The 20,148-nt window shown below is 35.7% G+C and overlaps 1 protein-coding gene across 11 annotated transcripts in view; it reads right to left on the reverse strand.

The window, feature by feature from the left end:
* NRG4 (neuregulin 4) overlaps positions 1–20,148 on the reverse strand; it is a 102,020-nt gene that overhangs the window by 19,495 nt on the left and 62,377 nt on the right. For all 11 annotated transcript variants that reach the window (XM_043921857.1, XM_043921856.1, XM_043921854.1 and 8 more), the window contains 2 exons: positions 5,331–5,480; positions 663–742 (listed from right to left, as the gene is read on the reverse strand). In XM_043921857.1, the coding sequence (XP_043777792.1) occupies positions 663–742; positions 5,331–5,480 (230 nt within the window). The remainder of the gene's footprint in view (positions 1–662; positions 743–5,330; positions 5,481–20,148) is intronic.

The following is a 20,148-nucleotide window of genomic DNA, read 5'->3' on the forward strand; positions in this document are numbered from 1 at the left end:
AAATTCTCTCTCCATTCAGTGAACTATATTGATCAAGCCACACTGATCAACCTGGGTCATCCAACCAACTTTCCCATGCCACAGCCTGGAAACTCTCTCAAGGCAGTAATTTGAGGGAATCATTGGTTCATCTCATCTGTTTTCCATCTCTCATGATCTTTTGTTCCCTGTTGTCCAATGTCTTAAAAACCATTATTTAATGTATAATGTCCATTTATAAATTGTTTCAAGGAGGAGGTATTGTTTAAATCCAGTTTAAATTGTTTAAATCCAGTCACTGTTATTCCATCTTGGTCAGAAGCAGAAGTCTCCTGATATTTTTAAAACATGAATTGACCCATACATTTCCAAAAGATTTGCTTATCCTTATAGATAAAAATCCTCCTCCTGTCCATATACCAGTCCACTTCAAATTACTTCTGTAAAAATCAGTCTGTGAAACATAATTAACATCATAATTTCACATATTGTGATAACATAGTTTTCTTTGGGGAAAAAAGATGACTTGTGTTATATAGCTAATGAGAAATTCATCTTCAGGTTAAAAAAACCCATAGAAAAAATTTTTAGGGTCAACATTTTTTGGATAGATCCAATTCCCATTAAACATCCAACATCTAACTTAGGGTTTTAAAATATACATTTATTTTGAATTTACTCACTGTGGTGGACACTGGTACTGCTTGTCTCTACCAAGTTGATATCATACTGGACCGAGCTGGCCCTCTGAAGATGGCCCTTCCTGACAATAAAGAAGAGAGAAACGCACAAATGGAAAATGGGTAAGTGCAAACGCAGAAAGCAAGTTTAAATTTGAATATTTGGAGGTCTATTTTCTTTTCCGCAACTATCTGAAACTGCCAGAGCCTCCCTAAAACTGTGCTCCATTATTTAACAAATCCACCAGGGCATGTAGGTCATCTGTAGGGGCTTCAGATGCTGATGATCCGCTTAGTCTTTCTCCTTTAAGACAGCAGAACTGTGCTGTTTTAATGTAGCATCGTTGTGCTCTTCTTAAAGTGGTTAGTTTTCATTATTAGTTGGGATCATTATGGTGGCTCAGTCAGTAAAAAATCTGCTTGCAACGCAGGAGACCCAGGTTTGATCCCTGGGTCGGGAAGATCCCCTGGAGAAGGGAATGGCAGCCCACTCCAGTATTCTTGCCTGGAGATTTCCATGGACAGAGGAGCCTGGTGGGCTACAGTCCATGGGGTCGCAAAGAGTCAGAGTCTACTGAGTAACACTTTATGTGACATGGGGTGGCTCTACTCAACTATTGAGAAACTCAATTGCACCTTTTAAAAAATTTTATTTATTTTTGGCTGCACTGGATCTTCAACGCTGTGCACAGGCTTTCTCTAGTTGAGGCAAGTGGGGGCTATTCTCCAGTTGCAGCGCACAGGCTTCTCATTGTGGTGGCTTTTCTTGTTGTGGAGCACAGGCTCTAGGATGCACGGGCTTCAGTAGCTGTGGTGTGTGGGCTTAGATGCCCCCCAGCAAGTGTGATCTTCCTGGGCCAGGAATTGGATCCATGTTCCCTGCATTGGCAGGCAGATTCTTAACCACTGGACCACCAGAGAAGTCCCTCACTTGTACTTTTTTAAGGCTACAGTTCATCAATCTTTTTTGTCATCTGGTCAATTAATATAGTTTCTAATTACATTCAAATGCCCATGACAGGGTTTTTAAAAACCACTTTTAATATTAAATAAGATATTGAAATATACACTTGCTTTCAATTTTTTTTCAGTAAGTCAATGCCTAGAGTATTACATTAATGAAAATTAATTCAAAACCACTTTTTACCATAGCAAAATGAAATGTGTTTTCTAAAAATACACTGATTCCTCCTCATGAAACATGATTGATTCTGCCTAGATTTCAGCTTATGGGTTATCATTTTGGACCTCATTCAAATATGACATTAATTAGTTATTAAATTTCAAAAGGGCTTCAGCTTAAAGCAATTTCAACCACTGATGGACCTAAAAAACTACAGTAAACATTGACTTGTTTTAATTCTTAAAAGCACATTTCAGACAGTATGTTTCACCTGGTCAGTATGCAAGAGCCTAAATCTTATGACTAGATTTTTTTTATAAGCAATAGCTACTCGTGTTTTTTTCAAATTAATTCTACTCTTGATTTTGACAAGACACAAATCATCATATAGAAATACCTCTGCTTGTGTTGTCATTTAAAAATGGAAAAGGTACAGTGTGTAGTATATTATAACAATTTCTGAAAATTATTCAATGTCATATTATTTTTGTAAGAATCTTAAGGATGCTATTTTTCTCAGTTATATTTTTTTTTTTTTTTTTTATTAGTTGGAGGCTAATTACTTCACAACATTTCAGTGGGTTCTGTCATACATTGACATGAATCAGCCATAGATTTACACTTATTCCCCATCCCGATCCCCCCTCCCATCTCCCTCTCCACCCGATTCCCCTGGGTCTTCCCAGTGCACCAGGCCGGAGCACTTGTCTCATGCATCCCACCTGGGCTGGTGATCTGTTTCACCATAGATAGTATACATGCTGTTCTTTTGAAACATCCCACCCTCACCTTCTCCCACAGAGTTCAAAAGTCTGTTCTGTATTTCTGTGTCTCTTTTTCTGTTTTGCATATAGGGTTATCGTTACCATCTTTCTAAATTCCATATATATGTGTTAGTATGCTGTAATGTTCTTTATCTTTCTGGCTTACTTCACTCTGTATAAGGGGCTCCAGTTTCATCCATCTCATTAGGACTGGTTCAAATGAATTCTTTTTGACGGCTGAGTAAAATTCCATGGTGTATATGTACCACAGCTTCCTTATCCATTCATCTGCTGATGGGCATCTAGGTTGCTTCCATGTCCTGGCTATTATAAACAGTGCTGCGATGAACATTGGGGTGCATGTGTCTCTTTCAGATCTGGTTTCCTCAGTGTGTATGCCCAGAAGTGGTATTGCTGGGTCATATGGCAGTTCTATTTCCAGTTTTTTAAGGAATCTCCACACTGTTTTCCATAGTGGCTGTACTAGTTTGCATTCCCACCAACAGTGTAAGAGGGTTCCCTTTTCTCCACAGCCTCTCCAGCATTTATTGCTTGTAGACTTTTGGATAGCAGCCATCCTGACTGGTGTGTAATGGTACCTCATTGTGGTTTTGATTTGCATTTCTCTCATAATGAGTGATGCTGAGCACCTTTTCATGTGTTTGTTAGCCATCTGTATGTCTTCTTTGGAGAAATGTCTGTTTAGTTCTCTGGCCCATTTTTTGATTGGGTCATTTATTTTTCTGGAATTGAGCTGCAGGAGTTGCTTGTATATTAAAATTTACATTCATTTTCCAATTAATATGAAAATGTTTAACATTTATATATGGCAAAAGTTGCTTTATTTTTCAATAAAGTCCACATATAAAAAGAGTGAATGACAATATTTATGCTTAGAGAGAAACGGAATATCTCCTGCCACGTCAGTAAACAAAGGATGTCACAGTCACCAGCCTGCAGCCTGCCCACAGGCCACTGGTGAGCCCTGAGGGAACTTAGAAAGGAAAGAACGCCTGCCATCTGACTGCTGCCACTCCCTGTAGTGAGCCCTGAGGAAAACGGTAGGTAAAAACACAGGAAACTGGCCCCAAATAAAGGTGCATATCAAAGGAATGATTTCAGTGAATCCAGATTCTTGCATCTTCTCGTATACAGAAAAGTGCTAAATTCCTTAACTTACTGTAGCTGGTTTTCTTTAATTAACAATAATTAAAGGATTTAAACATATTGGATGTTCTGACTACTTTGTTGCAAAACTTCCATCTATCCTAGCTCCTGGCTTGCCTCCTCGGAGCAATTTTCTCAAGGTTACTTGAGATGCTGCCTCCCAGGCTTGAAGTCCTAAAAATTCCTGCCAAAAAAACACATAACTCTCAACTTTTGGTTGTGAATATTTAAGTTGATACCAGTTTAAAAATCAGTGATAGACCCTTACGTGCAAAGCACAAGATTAGAAACAGGCTATTAACATTCCATGCCTTCTTTGAGTGCTTCCCTTTCTCTTCCCACCACAGGTAACCATCATTCTGTATTTTGTGCTAACCAGTCTCTTACTTGAACCAATCATATATATCACCCTAAGCAATACATTATTTAGTTTTGTCTAGTTTTAAACTTTTCATGAGTAGGATCATACTGTTACATTTTTTATGTGACTTGTTTCTTTCACATAAAATTATGTTTCTAAGATTTACCCAGGCACTTGATAAGGAGCAGGGTCCTCTGGGGCTCCTGGGCACAGTCTTTCTGTGTCTCTCATTTCTTTGATTACAGGAAATAGCCTTTTTATCAGCCTCTATGACCTTTCCTGAGTTCTAATGGGCAGATTCAAGCAGCTGCTAATTAGGGAAGGGAGGGGATGCTAGACCAGGAAGAAACAAACAGTCAAGAGAAACAATAGTGCAGCCCTGGGACAAGGTCCTGGTTCCCCATCAACGGAAACACACAACAATACCCTTGAGCTGTTTTGGGATACTGAAACCCTCTCCAGGTGGGAGAAAGTTAGATGGTATGCTATCCACAAGCATGTAGATCCAGACCAGTTGGAACCTAAAGGTTGATGATGCTGACTCCTACTTATCTTACCACCAACGCATCAGAAGAATGTCCGCAAGCTGATCACATCCTTTTTAAATCATTACTACAAAACTTCTAACTATCCTCTCCAAGCTGGGACACACAGTTTTTGAGGCAAAAGTCCACTGTGTCCTCCACTGCCTGGCAAAGTAATAAAGCTATCCTTTTCTACCTTACCCGAAACTCTGTCTCCAAGATTCGATTCAGCACCAATGTACAGAGAAGCTGAGCTTTCAGAATCAATTTGTGTAACTGTAATTCATTTCTGCTTATATATTACCCTTTAATAGCAATATATCACAACTTGGTGTCCATTCTTTTGTTAATGGGTACTTGGGTAACTGATAAATCATTGCTTTTCTTTCACATTCAAAGTATACTTTAAATAGACTTACTCCAAATATTTAGGTGTTTTTGGCATGATGACTTTAGTGAATGTGGGTCTACCTTACTAGTTTAGAAAAGTCAAGGTAATGATGATGATAGTAACAAAGAATAAGATCCTTTCAAAAATGACAGTAATTTAATAACAAAAATAAATAAAAGATACAATTTAGTAACAATAACTGCATTAGAGAAATAACTCTAAACAGAAAACATGAGCTGGAAAAATAATCTAGAGCTAAAGAGCATGTTGATTATTTAGTCAAACAATAACTACTATGTATTACTTTTTTCTTTTCAAAAGCATATTTCTATTTTGGTTACCTGCAGAGGAAGTAGAGGGCTCCAAGGATAAGAGTTCCTAGAAGAACAATCAACGCCACGAAAGCTGCGAACAGATCACTTTTAGTCTGGATACTGGAGCTTGGGAGAAAAACCTCTTCACAACGAGCTCCTGTATAATTTTCAATGCATCTATGGAATAAAATGTTAGATACAGAGTTGCATTCTCTGTTCCATTAACTAATATAGGAAGCATAAGTTTTCCAGCTGGTATGAAAAAAAAAAGAAGACTAATTTTCAGATTCTGAACCCAGACTAGGAATGCTTTACTATAATGCTCACAGAGCTACAGTTATTATAAATTAGCATCTGCAGTCTGATCTTTACTATCTTCCTTTTTCAGTTTTCAAATTGCTTAGAAACTCCAGAGAAATGATAGAATATTCAGTCCTTTTATCTTCCATATTTTCAATATGTAATTGTCCACACTTAAGGTTCATCTGAAATTTATTTTGTTATCTCTGGTGTAGATGTGATTCTAAGTGTATTTTTCCTTGACAATGCTAAATAGCTATTCCAACCCCATTTATTAAATAATCATTCTCTTCCCTGCTGTTTAACAGTGCCTCCTTTAATATATGTTAGGTTTGTGTAAGTGACAACAGTTCTTTACTCTTCAGTGATCTATACATCTAATCTTGGGCTTCCACCTTACTGCTTCAGTACTGTTACTTTATGTTTTAGTATCTGGTAGTTCTACTCCTTATATTATTACTTTGCTTTTCTAGAGCTTTTGTGATATTTTCATTTGCCAGCCACTATTTTAAGCCCACTTACTTTCAGCTCTTTAAAACTATGTGACAGAAATCCATAATCTTTGGTAATATCAACCAGTTGCTTTCTCCCTGTTAATATGTTCAAAGATTATAAAACATAAAAATTGATATGAATTAGTGAGTTTGGCACCAGATCAATTTAATTATTTAATATTTGCAGTTAAAATAAATAATAGTATTTTAATATATACTAATGTTTATTTATAAAGCAACCCACAAAGTTACACAGTAAACTATACTTAGCAAAAATTTGTGTAAAAAAGTATGTGTGTATATAAATTCTTCAAGGTAGCATTACCAAAACCAGAAATATTTGTTCTATTAAATTAATTCTCCTCCCCACCTCTTTCCAGTTTAGGAAGTATTTATAAATGTTACCTTCTTTTCTCCCATCCTAGACTAACAAGGATGTTAGAAAGTTACATGTGAACTAATTACTAACAAAGCTTGGCAACTAATGTGATAGGCTAATAAAGCAGTAGACAAATAAATAAGAGAAAAGAATATCAAGCTACAGCACAGGTATCAATTTTACTTAAATGAGCATATGAAAGATGTTTTATGAACCTCAAGTCCTACTGATGGTGAGAAAGTGGTGTTACTGGTTAGAGCTTCCACTAGAGGGGGTGTCAGTTTGACCAACGCAGCAGTTCCCATTCTCTCAAAACTACTGTAAAGATGGAGTTGAGGAGACACAGAGAGGAAGAGAAAGGAGAGAATATGAGTGGCAAACTGAAATGGAAGTAAAATACTTTAGAAAGCACAATTACCTAAAGTCTAAATAAAAAAATACTTATTTCCCCTATAGAACAAGTCACCTGCTTCCTGAGAAATCTGTATGCAGTTCAAGAAGCAACAGTTAGAACTGGACATGGAACAACAGACTGGTTCCAAATGGGAAAAGGAGTACATCAAGGCTGTATACTATCACCCTGCTTATTTAACTTATATACAGAGTACATCTTGTGAAATGCCAGGCTGGATGAAGCACAAGCTAGAATCAAGATTGCTGGGAGAAATATCAATTACCTCAGATACACAGATGATACCACCCTTATGGCAGAAAGTGAAGAAGAACTAAAGAGCCTCTTGATGAAAGTGAAAGAGGAGAGTGAAAAAGTTGGTTTAAAACTCAACATTCAGAAAACAAAGATCATGATATCTGGTCCCATAACTCCATGGCAAATAGATGGAGAAACAATGGAAATAGCGAGAGACTTTATTTTCTTAGGCTCAAAAATCACTGCAGCCATGAAATTAAAGATGCTTACTCCTTGGAAGGAAAGTTTTGACCAACCTAGACAGCATGTTAAAAAGCAGAGACATTACTTTGCCAACAAAGGTCCATCTAGTCAAGGCTATGGTTTTTCTAGTAGTCATGTATAGATGTGAGAGTTGGAATATAAAGAAAGCTGAGCACCGAAGAATTGATGCTTTTGAACTATGGTGTTGGAGAAGACTCTTGAGAGTCCCTTGGACTGCAAGGAGATCCAACCAGTCCATCCTAAAGGAGATCAGTCCTGGGTGTTCATTGGAAGGACTGATGTTGAAGCTGAAACTCCAATACTCTGGCCACCTGATGCAAAGAGCTGACTCATTTGAAAAGACTCTGGGAAAGATTGAGGGCAGGTGGAGAAGGGGATGACAGAGAATGAGATGGTTGGATGGCATCACTGACTCAATGGATATGAGTTTGGGTGGACTCTGAGAGTTGGTGATGGACATGGAGGCCTGGTGTGCTCCAATCCATGGGGTCGCAGAGTCGGACATGACGGAGTGACTCAACTGAACTGAACTGAATTCTTCTTTATGAGGAAGATTCTTTTTTAAAAAACTATAAACTCATTACTCAAATTTCTTAAGGCTGGTTCAAGTTTAGATAAGATAGAACTTCAAGCAAGATGACAAACTAGCTGATGTAACTAACTATATGATAGTTACATCATATGAGTTGGATGGAGTCAAGAGAATGGTATAAATATAAACTGAGTGGTCAGATGAGGTTGTGGGCCAACAGACAAAAAAAAAAAGGCATATAAAGGAAACCACTCAACACTAGAGTGCTGTCCATTGTCTTACAGCATGGCCAAACAAACACATGCTCTTGTGAGAAAATCAAAAGCTGATGGTATCTTTCAATAAAGCAAAGTCAAGAAAAAATATATCTTTTTGTTATTTAACTAGTCAGATCAGAATTTAGAGAAAAAACAAAGAGAAATTTAAATATTATGTTGTCACCCAAGAAGTAAAAATGACTAACCTAAAAATTAACTTAAAATTTTCAGATATATTTACAAAAAATAAATACAGTCTACCAATGAGTATGTACAAGGATCCCACTTTTTTTTTAAATGTATTTTAGTTGTAGGCTAATGAATTTACAATATTGTAGTGGTTTTGTCATACATTGATATGAATCAGCCATGGATTTACATGTGTTCCCCATCCTGAACCCCCCTCCCACCTCCCTCCCCATCCCATCCCTCTTGGTCATCCCAGTGCACCAGCCCTGAGCACCCTGTCTCATGCATTGAACCTGGACTGGTGATCTGTTTCATATATGATAATATACATGTTTCAATGCTATTCTCTCAGATCACCCCACCCTCACCTTCTCCCACAGAGTCCAAAAGACTGTTCTAAACATCTGTGTCTCTTTTGCTGTCTTGCATGTAGGGTTATCATTACCATCTTTCTAAATTCCATATATATGCGTTAGTATACTGTATTGGTGTTTTTCTTTCTGGCTTACTTCACTCTGTGTAATAGGCTCCAGTTTCATCCACCTCATTAGAACTGATTAAAATGTATTTTTTTAATGGCTGAGTAATATTCCATTGTGTATATGTACCACTGCTTTCTTATCCATTCATCTGCTGATGGACATCTAGGTTGCTTCCATGTCCTGGCTATTATAAACAGTGCTGTGATGAACATTGGGGTACATGTGTCTCCTTCACTTCTGGTTTCCTTGGTGTGTATGCTCAGCAGTGGTATTGCTGGGTCATATGGCAGTTCTATTTCCAGTTTTTTAAGGAATCTCCACACTGTTCTCCACAGTGGCTCTACTAGTTTGCATTCCCACCAACAGTGTAAGAGGGTTCCCTTTTCTCCACACCTTCTCCAGCATTTATTGCTTGTAGATTTTTGGACAGCAGCCATCCTGACTGGTGTGTAATGGTACCTCATTGTGGTTTTGATTTGCATTTCTCTCATAATGAGTGATGTTGAGCATCTTTTCATGTGTTTGTTAGCCATCTGTATGTCTTCTTTGGAGAAATGTCTATTTAGTTCCTTGGCCCTTTTTTTGATTGGGTCTTTTATTTTTCTGGAATTGAACTTCAGGAGTTGCTTGTATATTTTTGGGAGTAATTATTTGTCAGTTGCTTCGTTTGCTATTATTTTCTCCCATTCTGAAGGCTGTCTTTTCACTTTGCTTATAGTTTCCTTCGTTGTGCAAAAGCTTTTAAGTTTAATTAGGTCCCATTTGTTTATTTTTGCTTTTATTTCTATTACTGTGGGAGGTGGGTCATAGAGGATCCTGCTGTGGTTTATGTTAGAGAGTGTTTTGCCTATGTTTTCCTCTAGGAGTTTTATAATTTCTGGTCTTACGTTTAGATCTTTAATCCATTTTGAGTTTATTTTTGTGTATGGTGTTAGAAAGTGTTCTAGTTTCATTCTTTTACAAGTGGTTGACAGTTTTCTCAGCACCACTTGTTAAAGACATTGTCTTTTCTCCCATTGTATATTCTTGCCTCCTTTGTCAAAGATAAGGTGTCCATAGGTGCGTGGATTTATCTCTGGGCTTTCTATTTTGTTCCATTGATCTATATTTCTGTCTTTGTATCAGTATCATACTGTCTTGATGACTGTAGCTTTGTAGTAGAGCTTGAAGTCAGGCAGGTTGATTCCTCCTGTTCCATTCTTCTTTCTCAAGATTGCTTTGGCTATTTGAGGTTTTTTGTATTTCCATACAAATTTTGAAATTATTTGTTCTAGTTCTGTGAAAAATACCGTTTGGTAGCTTGATAGGGATTGCATTGAATCTATAGATTGCTTTGGGTAGTATACTCATTTTCACTGTATTGATTCTTCCAATCCCTGACCATGGTATATTTCTCCATCTATTTGTGTCCTCTTTGATTTCTTTCATAAGTGTTTTATAGTTTTCTATATATAGGTCTTTTGTTTCTTTAGGTAGATATATTCCTAAGTATTTTATTCTTTTCATTGCAATGGTGAATGGAATTGTTTCCTTAATTTCTCTTTCTGTTTTCTCATTGTTAGTGTATAGGAATGCAAGGGATTTCTGTGTGTTAATTTTGTATCCTGCAACTTTACTATATTCATTGATTAGCTCTAGTAATTTTCTGGTAGAGTCTTTAGGGTTTTCTATGTAGAGGATCATGTCATCTGCAAACAGTGAGAGTTTTACTTCTTCTTTTCCAATCTCGATTCCTTTTACTTCTTTTTCTGCTCTGATTGCTGTGGCCAAAACTTCCAAAACTATGTTGAATAGTAGTGGTGAGAGTGGGCACCCTTGTCTTGTTCCTAACTTTAGTGGAAATGCTTTCAATTTTTCACCATTGAGGATAATGTTTGCTGTGGGTTTGTCATATATAGCATTTATTATGTTGAGGTATGTTCCTTCTATTCCTGCTTTCTGGAGAGTTTTAATCATAAATGGATGTTGAATTTTGTCCAAGGCTTTTCCTGCATCTATTGAGATAATCATATGGTTTTTCTCTTTCAATTTATTAATGTGGTGTATTACATTGATTGATTTGTGGATATCAAAGAATCCTTGCATTCCTGGGATAAAGCCTACTTGGTCATGATGTATGATCTTTTTAACATGTTGTTGGATTCTGTTTGCTAGAATTTTGTTAAGGATTTTTGCATCTATGTTCATCAGTGATATTGGCCTGTAGTTTTCTTTTTTTGTGGCATCTTTGTCTGGTTTTGGTATTAGGGTGATGGTGGCCTCATAGAATGAGTTTGAAAGTTTACCTTCTGCAATTTTCTGGAAGAGTTTGAGTAAGATAGGTGTTAGCTCTTCTCTAAATTTTTGGTAGAATTCAGCTGTGAAGCCGTCTAGTCCTGGGTTTTTGTTTGCTGGAAGATTTCTGATTACAGTTTCGATTTTCGTGCTTGTGATGGGTCTGTTAAGATCTTCTGTTTCTTCCTGGTTTAGTTTTGGAAAGGTATGCTTTTCTAAGAATTTGTCCATTTCTTCCAAGTTGTCCATTTTATTGGCATATAGTTGCTGACAGTAGTCTCTTACGATCCTTTGTATTTCTGTGTTTTCTGTTGTGATTTCTCCACTTTCATTTCTAATTTTTTTGATTTCATTCTTCTCCCTTTGTTTCTTGATGAGTCTGGCTAATGGTTTGTCAATTTTATTTATCTTCTCAAAGAACCAGCTTTTAGCTTTGTTGATTTTTGCTATGGTCTCTTGTTTCTTTTGCATTTATTTCTGCCCTAATTTTTAAGATTTCTTTCTTTCTACTAACCCTGGGGTTCTTCATTTCTTCCTTTTCTAGTTGCTTTAGGTGTAGAATTAGTTTATTTGACTTTTTTCTTGCTTCTGAGGTAAGCCTGTATTGCAATAAACCTTCCCCTAGTACTGCTTTTACAGAGTCCCATAGGTTTTGGGTTGTTGTGCTTTCATTCGTTTCTATGCATATTTTGATTTCTCTTTTGATTTCTTCTATGATTTGTTGGTTATTCAGAAGGGTGTTGTTTAACCTCCATATCTTGGAATTTTTAATAGTTTTTTTCCCGTAATTGAGATCTAATCTTACTGCATTGTGGTCAGAAAAGATGATTGGAATGATTTCAATTTTTTTGAATTTACCAAGGCTAGATTTATGGCCCAGGATGTGAGGATCCCACTTTTAGAGCTCGAGCTCATTTGTGAAAATGTTATGACCCAATTATGACACAAATATCAAGTTTCAGGCAAAGTCAGCTCCTTTAAGGATAAATAAATAAGGGTGAATTAGGGCTTCCCTGATGGCTCAGCCTGATAAAGAATCTGCCTACATTAAAAAGTAAAAAAAAAAAAAAAAAAAGAATCTGCCTACAATGCCAGAGACCTGGGTTTGATCCCTGGGTTGGGAAGATGCACTGGAGAAGGGAAAGGCTACCCACTCCAGTATTTTGACCTGGAGAATTCCATGGACAGAGGAGCCTGGTGGGCTACAATGGAGTCACAAAGAGTCATACACGACTGAGCGACTTTCAAAAAAAAAAAAAGGTGGGGGAAGTGAATTAAGATTTACACAGACAATGAAATAATAGTACCGGCTGAAGCAAAATAGAAAGGTGAGGCATTTGTACCACCATTTCATGTAGAACTAAGTAGCCTTCAGTCTTTATGTAACTTCCTTGTTAATTTATTTTTGGACATCATTTCTCCACAGACTGCCAAGTAGCAAACAGTTGTGCCATCTACCAAGGTAAATACCAAGTACTAGGATTATGCACATTTTCCTGGAACTGAAAGATGAATGCTGGAACAGGTACTAATGCTTAACCATGTGAGAAATTTCAAAATTCAGAATCCAAGACATATGTGTTAGTTTTCTGGCTGAACACCACCAACAATCTCTCCTTAAACCCAGAAGCTATATTAGTACATTGGACATAAAATAAATTCATTAGATTCCACAGCATTCAAGGTAAGTTGTTAGAACCAAGTTTTTAATCATGTAAATAAAATGTGTCATATAGCTCTAAGAAAGAGTATTGGACTGTGAGCTAGAAAAAACTGATCTCTTGATCCACTCTTATGACTTGATTGTGTGACCTTCAGCAAGTCACTCAAACACTCTAAGACTGTAAAATCAGAATAACACCTGCTGTAGCTATTTCATAGGCCTATTGTCAGAATCAAATAAGTAATGTCTAAAAGTGCTTTGAATATGGAAACACGCTATACAAGTGAAACTGAAATTAGTTACTTTACAAAGGTCATATTTACATCTCATGTATGACTACATGGAATAAAATACTTAAGAAAAGTTATAGCCAGAAAAAATTAAATAATTTTCAGAAATAATAAACAACTTTAGAAGAGTTCACTAACCAAGTAAAGACTCAGTGTCAATGCTACTTGACTTGGGCTAATCTATCTTAGAAAGAAAAAGTATAATATTGGCATATGCTAAAATTGACTTCCAAGTTTGATTCCCACTTTATAGCAATCAAAGTTCAATCTGAAACCCATGAAAAATAGCAAAAGCAAATCCAAAATAAAATAAAACTATGAGTGTTCAAAAAAACATGAACTAATAAGCACATGAGCTTAAATCCCTTTAGCGATCCAGAGCCAGATAACCACACAAAAACATGCCAACGTCCTATGGAACTCTTACTATATTTTTACAGGTCAAGAATTTAGGGAAGACTGATTCTTTTATTAGCTGGTGCCATAAATTACATTTATGTAATTTATGTAATTACATAATGTATTATGTAATTACATAATGTCACTAAGCATTAACAGATTCTTAAGTAAGAGACACTTAGTTAATATTCAACTTTGCAAAAGTTCTGTTTAATATTTATATGATATTAGCACCCTTAAAAACCAATAAATATTGTACTTCAAAAGTGTAAAGTATAATCTAAGTCCAATAAAAAAGCAAAATCTATTAGGTTCTTCCAAGGAGGACTATTAACTAGATAATTCATGTGCTGAAATGGACTACAGATTATATCTGTATATAAATGGACAAAATGTTCTCCATAGAGAATAATTAATATTTGTCATGTATGCTACTATTATTGTGAAAAATTATGATTTTTTTTGCTTTAGTAAAACACTGAAAATTTTAATCATTTTACTTACTGAAACAAACTAAAGCACCATGAATGAAGGAAACATGTAAACAAATGATGAGAGTAAGCAAGAGTAGTTTAAAACAGGACCTTCATTACTGAACCCATGCATTGGCTAGTCTTTTCCAATAAAGACGTTTTGGGAGAGACAGCCAAAGAATGCTGCTTGGTTCACCAGAATACTTAGGCGAAATTCTGTGATTAAAAACTTTTTCCCAAATATTGCCTTTCTCTGTGTGAGAAAAATTATTATCTCAATTCTTTGCTCACCCTATTCTGCTTTTCTCCAAAAAAAAAAAAAAAAAAAAAAAAATCAGGAAGGAAATCTAAAAATGTTCTTGAAAGACAAGGTATATATATTTTTAAAATGATCAGGGAAGAAAAGTAAAACTATAAGCAGGAAATATATATATTTTTTGTAATCTATATTATTATAAACCTTGGTATAAATATATATATATTTGTATATACAAAGATTTATTTATATATAAAGTCGGTATAGGTCAGTTCTTCCTTTCTTTTAAGTAATAATTTCAGTAAATATAAAAATATATTTAAAACTCATACAAAAACAAATTATATTAATGGATCTCCCAACTGTAGACATTTTTCACATGTTTTGGTAAAACTGAAAGTTCAGGGACAACTGGAAAGACTCATCGTCTTAAATCACCACTCAGTTAAACCACAGTTCTAAATGGACAGTATTCATGCTGGCATCTTACCTTCCCAGGCTTCAGGTCTCAACAACCTTCTAATGCAGAGAAAATCTCATGCCCCAACTTGGAATAAGACAAAGAGAAGCCAGCATCAGCTCACTTCCTGACAAAAGAAGTTAAGTATTAGAGCTGAACAAAAGTCACAGTTTCCAGTTTGCATGGTATTCCTATGTTGAAAATGAAATCTTATTGATGAGAAATTGGGATATTTTTCTGTGGCCTGTCAAAGGAAGTAGTGGATGAAAAAGACACTATCTAAAAGGATAACCAAAATTCAGAAGCAAATACACAATCAGATATAATTTCATAATGTAACAAATAAGAAGAAAGTGAAGGTGCTTTAAAGGAGGATATTCGTTGTCTTTTATTGGCACTCTGCTTCCTAGAACACCTGAGTCAGTTCTGAAGAATAGTTTCTACTCTTGGACAAGTGACACAAAGGAGTAAGACAAAGGCTGGTGGAAGACATGGAGACCTAAGACAGCAGGTATGTTTGCACTGCTTCAAAACCATATTCTGCCATGTTTGACAAGCAGCTGATCTGGAAAAACGTGAGGTTTCAAGAAGATTTATCCTTTTAAGTTTTTGTTCTAAGCAGGGTGAGGTCAAGAAAGATATATCAGTTGTTCCTGCTGAGAATACTAATGAAAAATAAGGTTACTAAAATGAAAAGTGTCAACAAAATGCATAGCTAAATAAAGCAGTTGTTTCAAGTTTTGCAACTGTTCTATCATCAGCTTCAAGGCTGTGATTTCCTTTCTGTAAAGGTGTTCTAAAGATCAATCTAAATCCTGATGTTTAATAAAGCATGTGGTACACTGCCAAAAGTCAAAGTAAAGAGGACTCTGTTCGATTAATATCACAGTAGCATTTTGAACTTTCTTTCTTTGAAGTATAACCCTCTATTAAATTTACAGATGAAAAATCAGAAGTCTTACCTAAAAAGAGTGCCAAGAACTGGTCTATCATAACTACTGACCTTAAGAAAACTAAAATTTTATGTGATTAATAAAACAACTCGTAAAACCAGAAAATTCCTTTTGGAAATTGAGTTTAGTAAAACGTATACTGAGGCCTGGCAAAACTGTGGACAGGCACAAATGCTATATACAGTTAAAAGAGGTAACGTGTCCAATGCAGAAGTACAATAAATGTTGATTTCCTTACATTTTCTCAATTCTTATTCTCAACGTCAATTATTTTACTTTCATAAAACAAGCCTTTCATATAGCAAGACTTTCATGTATTGCATTTGTAGTCCTAAATTGCCTCTCTTAAATAGAATTCAGTCTTTATCATCTTGACAAATTATGATTTTTACCTATCCAACACTGGAACTGCTGTAGATAGTGGACAAAGCTTGGCTTCAGAGACTTCCTCAACAATTCAGTGTTTAAGACATCATGTTTCCAATGCAGGGGGTGTGGGTTCAAACCCTTGTTGGGGAACTCATATCCTACATAGTCAAAAATTTAAAAAAGAAAAAAAAAAAAGCTTGGCTTTAGCCAGGCAGCGAGGTCTCAGGTTCTTTGGTCTGAGCCTGTGGCTCTGTGGGCAGATAATTCTTAGGAATGCCCTTCTGGGAGAATTCTGGTCATCAGGCTCAGGGAGCCAGAGCTTACTGAGTCACTCTGGGAAACTACACCAACAGGTACCTTTTGCCTGATATTTAAAATTCCACCTCCACACTGTGCAATGGTTGGTTCCAAAGTGATCACAAGAAACCCGGAGGAAAGTGAAGCCGCAAGGAGACGCCTCATCCAGCTAGTGATGCAAACACAGGTGAAGACAAATCTTTTCCCCCATCTTTGCTCCACGAACCTAGAAAGTTCTAGTTGGAAGGCTGAAAGGTTAGGGGCTGGCTAACCTTGTGCCTAAGTTGGCCAAGAAGACAAGGGCAGTAAAGGACTTCACCTGGATTGTTCTCAGTGAAAGACTTTGAAATAGACAAGAAAGGTTGTTAGGCGTCCTAACAACCCTCTGGGTTGTCTGATACTATGGGCTCCTGTGTTTTTCATTGTCTTTGAGCTATTTTACAACTCTGTAAATTTAGAAAATCTATTATAATGTAAATTAATTTTGTCCAGTATAATACAAGAGATTTCCCTGTGGATACTGATTAGTATTTATAAATTCACTTCAACATTATAGACTGATCACTTATACTTACATGTGTGTGTTGGTTTTTCTTTGTTTGTTTTTGGCCCCACTGTGAGGGCCCTCAGCAGTGAAAACCTGAAGACCTAACCACTGGAAGGCCAGGAAATTCCCATGCGTGTGTTGTTTGCACTTGTCTTTTAGTCAGTTGTAACATTTTATTGGTTCCCTTGTTAATGAATGAGTCAAATAACGTCTTTGACACATGTTCATATTATATTTGTATGAAAATCATGATTTTCTCTTTAAATTCTTTTTTTTTTTTTTCCACCAGTTTGAAGGTTGCCCACTGAGATGGATTCATCTGACAAAGCTAGTAAATGGAGCTGCCAGTGAAGTGCACCTCCTGAGAAGCTTAAACCCTGGCACGTTTTTCTGGCTCCCAGAGGTGAATCTCAAGCAGCAAAAGAATTTAAAATTTGCTGGCTCTCTGTTTCTCTAGTTTTCTTCCCTATCCACTAATTTCATGTTTTAGTTTTTGTTGTTGTTGGTTTTCTTACTACTAATAAGTTATTTTCCCATTAGTAAGAGCAATGATAAGGAGTTTGGTTTTATAGTTTGACAATCTGATGATCTCTGTAAATGGATGATGGAGATCTGTTTGAAATGTTTAGATGTTTCTCTGTTTAGATGACAGAGAAACTGGTTTATTAGACTCTTATTAAAAATGTCTCTATTTTTTTTTTCTAGCTCAAATAAATAATTACTTACCCACTGGGGAGGAGAATACCTCTTTGACATTTGGACAGTGAGATTTTAAGCTTCTGTGTTTACTTAATCTGTGCCAAAGGTATAGATCTGAAGCTATAACCCCTCTGTGCCTATGTGTCAAACTCAGAAAGGCCTTTACCTTTCACTCTATGTGAAATTTCTTCCTTTCTCCAGAGGATATGAAAAAATGATAGTACAAGGTTTCTTAAAGAAGTTCTGATCTGATTGACTTAACAGAGATAAATAAGCTCTTATATAAATTCAACATTCCTAAAATGCTCAGAATAGGAAATTGAACTTCTAATGCTTCATTTTTTAAAATTTTATTGAAATCTAGTTGATTTACAATGTTGTACTAATTTCTGCTATCTATACAGCAAAGTGACTCAGTTATATATATTCTTTTTCATACTCTCCATCATGGTTTATCACAGGTTACTGAATATAATTCTCTGTGCTCTACAGTAGGACTTTGTTTTCTGAACTTCTAATGCTTTAAATGTACTAAACTTAAATAAAATTCTTCTAGCTAAAACTATGAAATATTCTAAGAATCCAAGTTCACATTAATAAAACTAAATCTTTGGTAAACAATACTAGCTTAATAAAACATCTATATCTTTGAATTATCAGTATTAAGTATTACAGAAGCATACATTTTATTCCACTTGGGTTATTTTTCCTAAAATTATACAGGTTTACTAATCAAGTTAAGCTAATATTACTCCTACAAATTATTAAAAACTATCAAAAATGAACACTGTATTCAGTTAAATTCAATTCTGACAAACATTTATTTCAACCATAATTATGTTTTATAGTATCTGTTTTTAGTAGATAATTTCCAAGGTAATGTAAAAGCTTAAACTTATATTAAATTGAATTAATGGATATTATTAGACATAGATAAATTTTAAGTAAGATAGAATGTGTGTGTTAGTTCTCAGTCATGTCTGACTCTTTGTGCCCCTGCGGACTGTAACCCGTCAGGCTCCTCTGTCCATGGGATTCTCCAGACAAGAATACTGGAGTGGGCTGCCATTTCCTTTTCCAGGGGATCTTCCCGACCCAGGGATGGAACATGGGTCTCCTGCATTGCAGGAGTCACTGCACTGAGTCACCAGGGAAGCCCAAGACAAAATACTGAAATATTAATCACTAAGTATAATTTTAAACTTACATAATTTTGCTTAAGGTTACAGCTTTGGTCATGTTAATGAACATACTCATTTCTTCCACATTAGAAAGTCATGTAAGAAATGTGTGTGGTAGTAGAAAGTTGTAACATGTGAATTCATGACTCTGCACACCTACTAAACTGCTTGTGGATGCCATAGAGTTCTAAATTATCCACTACCCTAGTTTTCTCTAAAGTACAAGTTAGTTATAGTTACTTGGTTGAAAATTATAATTGATATGAGTTATGAGACTATACTTGGAACAATTGTGACAGAGAAATACAACTTTGTGTGTACTTTTGTTTCCCAAGGGTAGATGTGTCTGGAAGCAGTAGTTTGCAGTAGTTCTCAAGATTTTCAGTCTCCAGTCCAAAGGACTCTAGGACTTAGGACTCCAGAGAGCTTTTGTTTATATGGGTGCAGAACTATTGGCATTTACTATATTAGAAAGTAAAATATAAATTTACAAAATACTTATTAATTGGTTCATTTGAAAATAATAATAATGAACACAAAGTGCATTAAAAATTACATCTCAGTATTATAAAAATGGCTTGACTGGGTAAAACTCCTAAAAGAGAACTAGATCAGTTTGTCCTAGAATATGAGAAAGTATAATGAAGAACAGAGCTTAGAAAATACATTTTGTCCTTTTGACTAAAGAAGTAATTGTATATTACTTCTCAGGCACCTGTCTTAACCAAGTGCTCAGATCTCCTCTGATAACTTTTTTGATTTTGCCTTCCCAAAATTGGAACCTAAATATTGGAAAAACAAAATAAAAGATCATGATATCCATTATATCCAAAACTATATTTGAGATTTCCCAGAGGACCCCAGAAAATCACAATTTTTCTTTGTCTTCTATCTTTTAAAAACAGAGATGATAGAAATAATTATTACAGTAAAATAATGAACAAAAATCTATGAAATTTCCTGGAGATCTGTCAATGCCTTTACTGCACATACTGTTTTCTTTTTTTTTCCTTTTGACTGTACCATGCAGCATAAGGGATCTTAGTTCTCAAACCCATGCTCCCTTCAGTGGAAGCACAGAGTCCTAACCACTGGACCGCCAGGAAGTTCCCAGTTCATACAGAGCAAATGCCAATCAAAACTCTTATGAAATAGTTATACACTATACTTCAACAGAAAATTTTACCCTAATTCACCCTGATATTATTAACTAGAGAAATCAATTACCCATAGTCATTAGGTAATTGTCATCTATATAGTTTTGTTTTAATGTGATGCTTGGCAGAAAGCACTGCTACAGAACTGTACTTCTGCAGTTTTTTTTTTTTCTATCTACCACCCTATTTTTAACAACTAAGTATGTAAAAGTAAAGAAAAATGTAATTTCTTTCAGAAACACACAACATGCCAAGGATTAATTTCTGCCACTTGTACACAG

The sequence above is a fragment of the Cervus elaphus genome, chromosome 13 (assembly GCF_910594005.1).
Source record: "Cervus elaphus chromosome 13, mCerEla1.1, whole genome shotgun sequence".
In the NCBI taxonomy this organism is placed as follows: domain Eukaryota; kingdom Metazoa; phylum Chordata; class Mammalia; order Artiodactyla; family Cervidae; genus Cervus; species Cervus elaphus.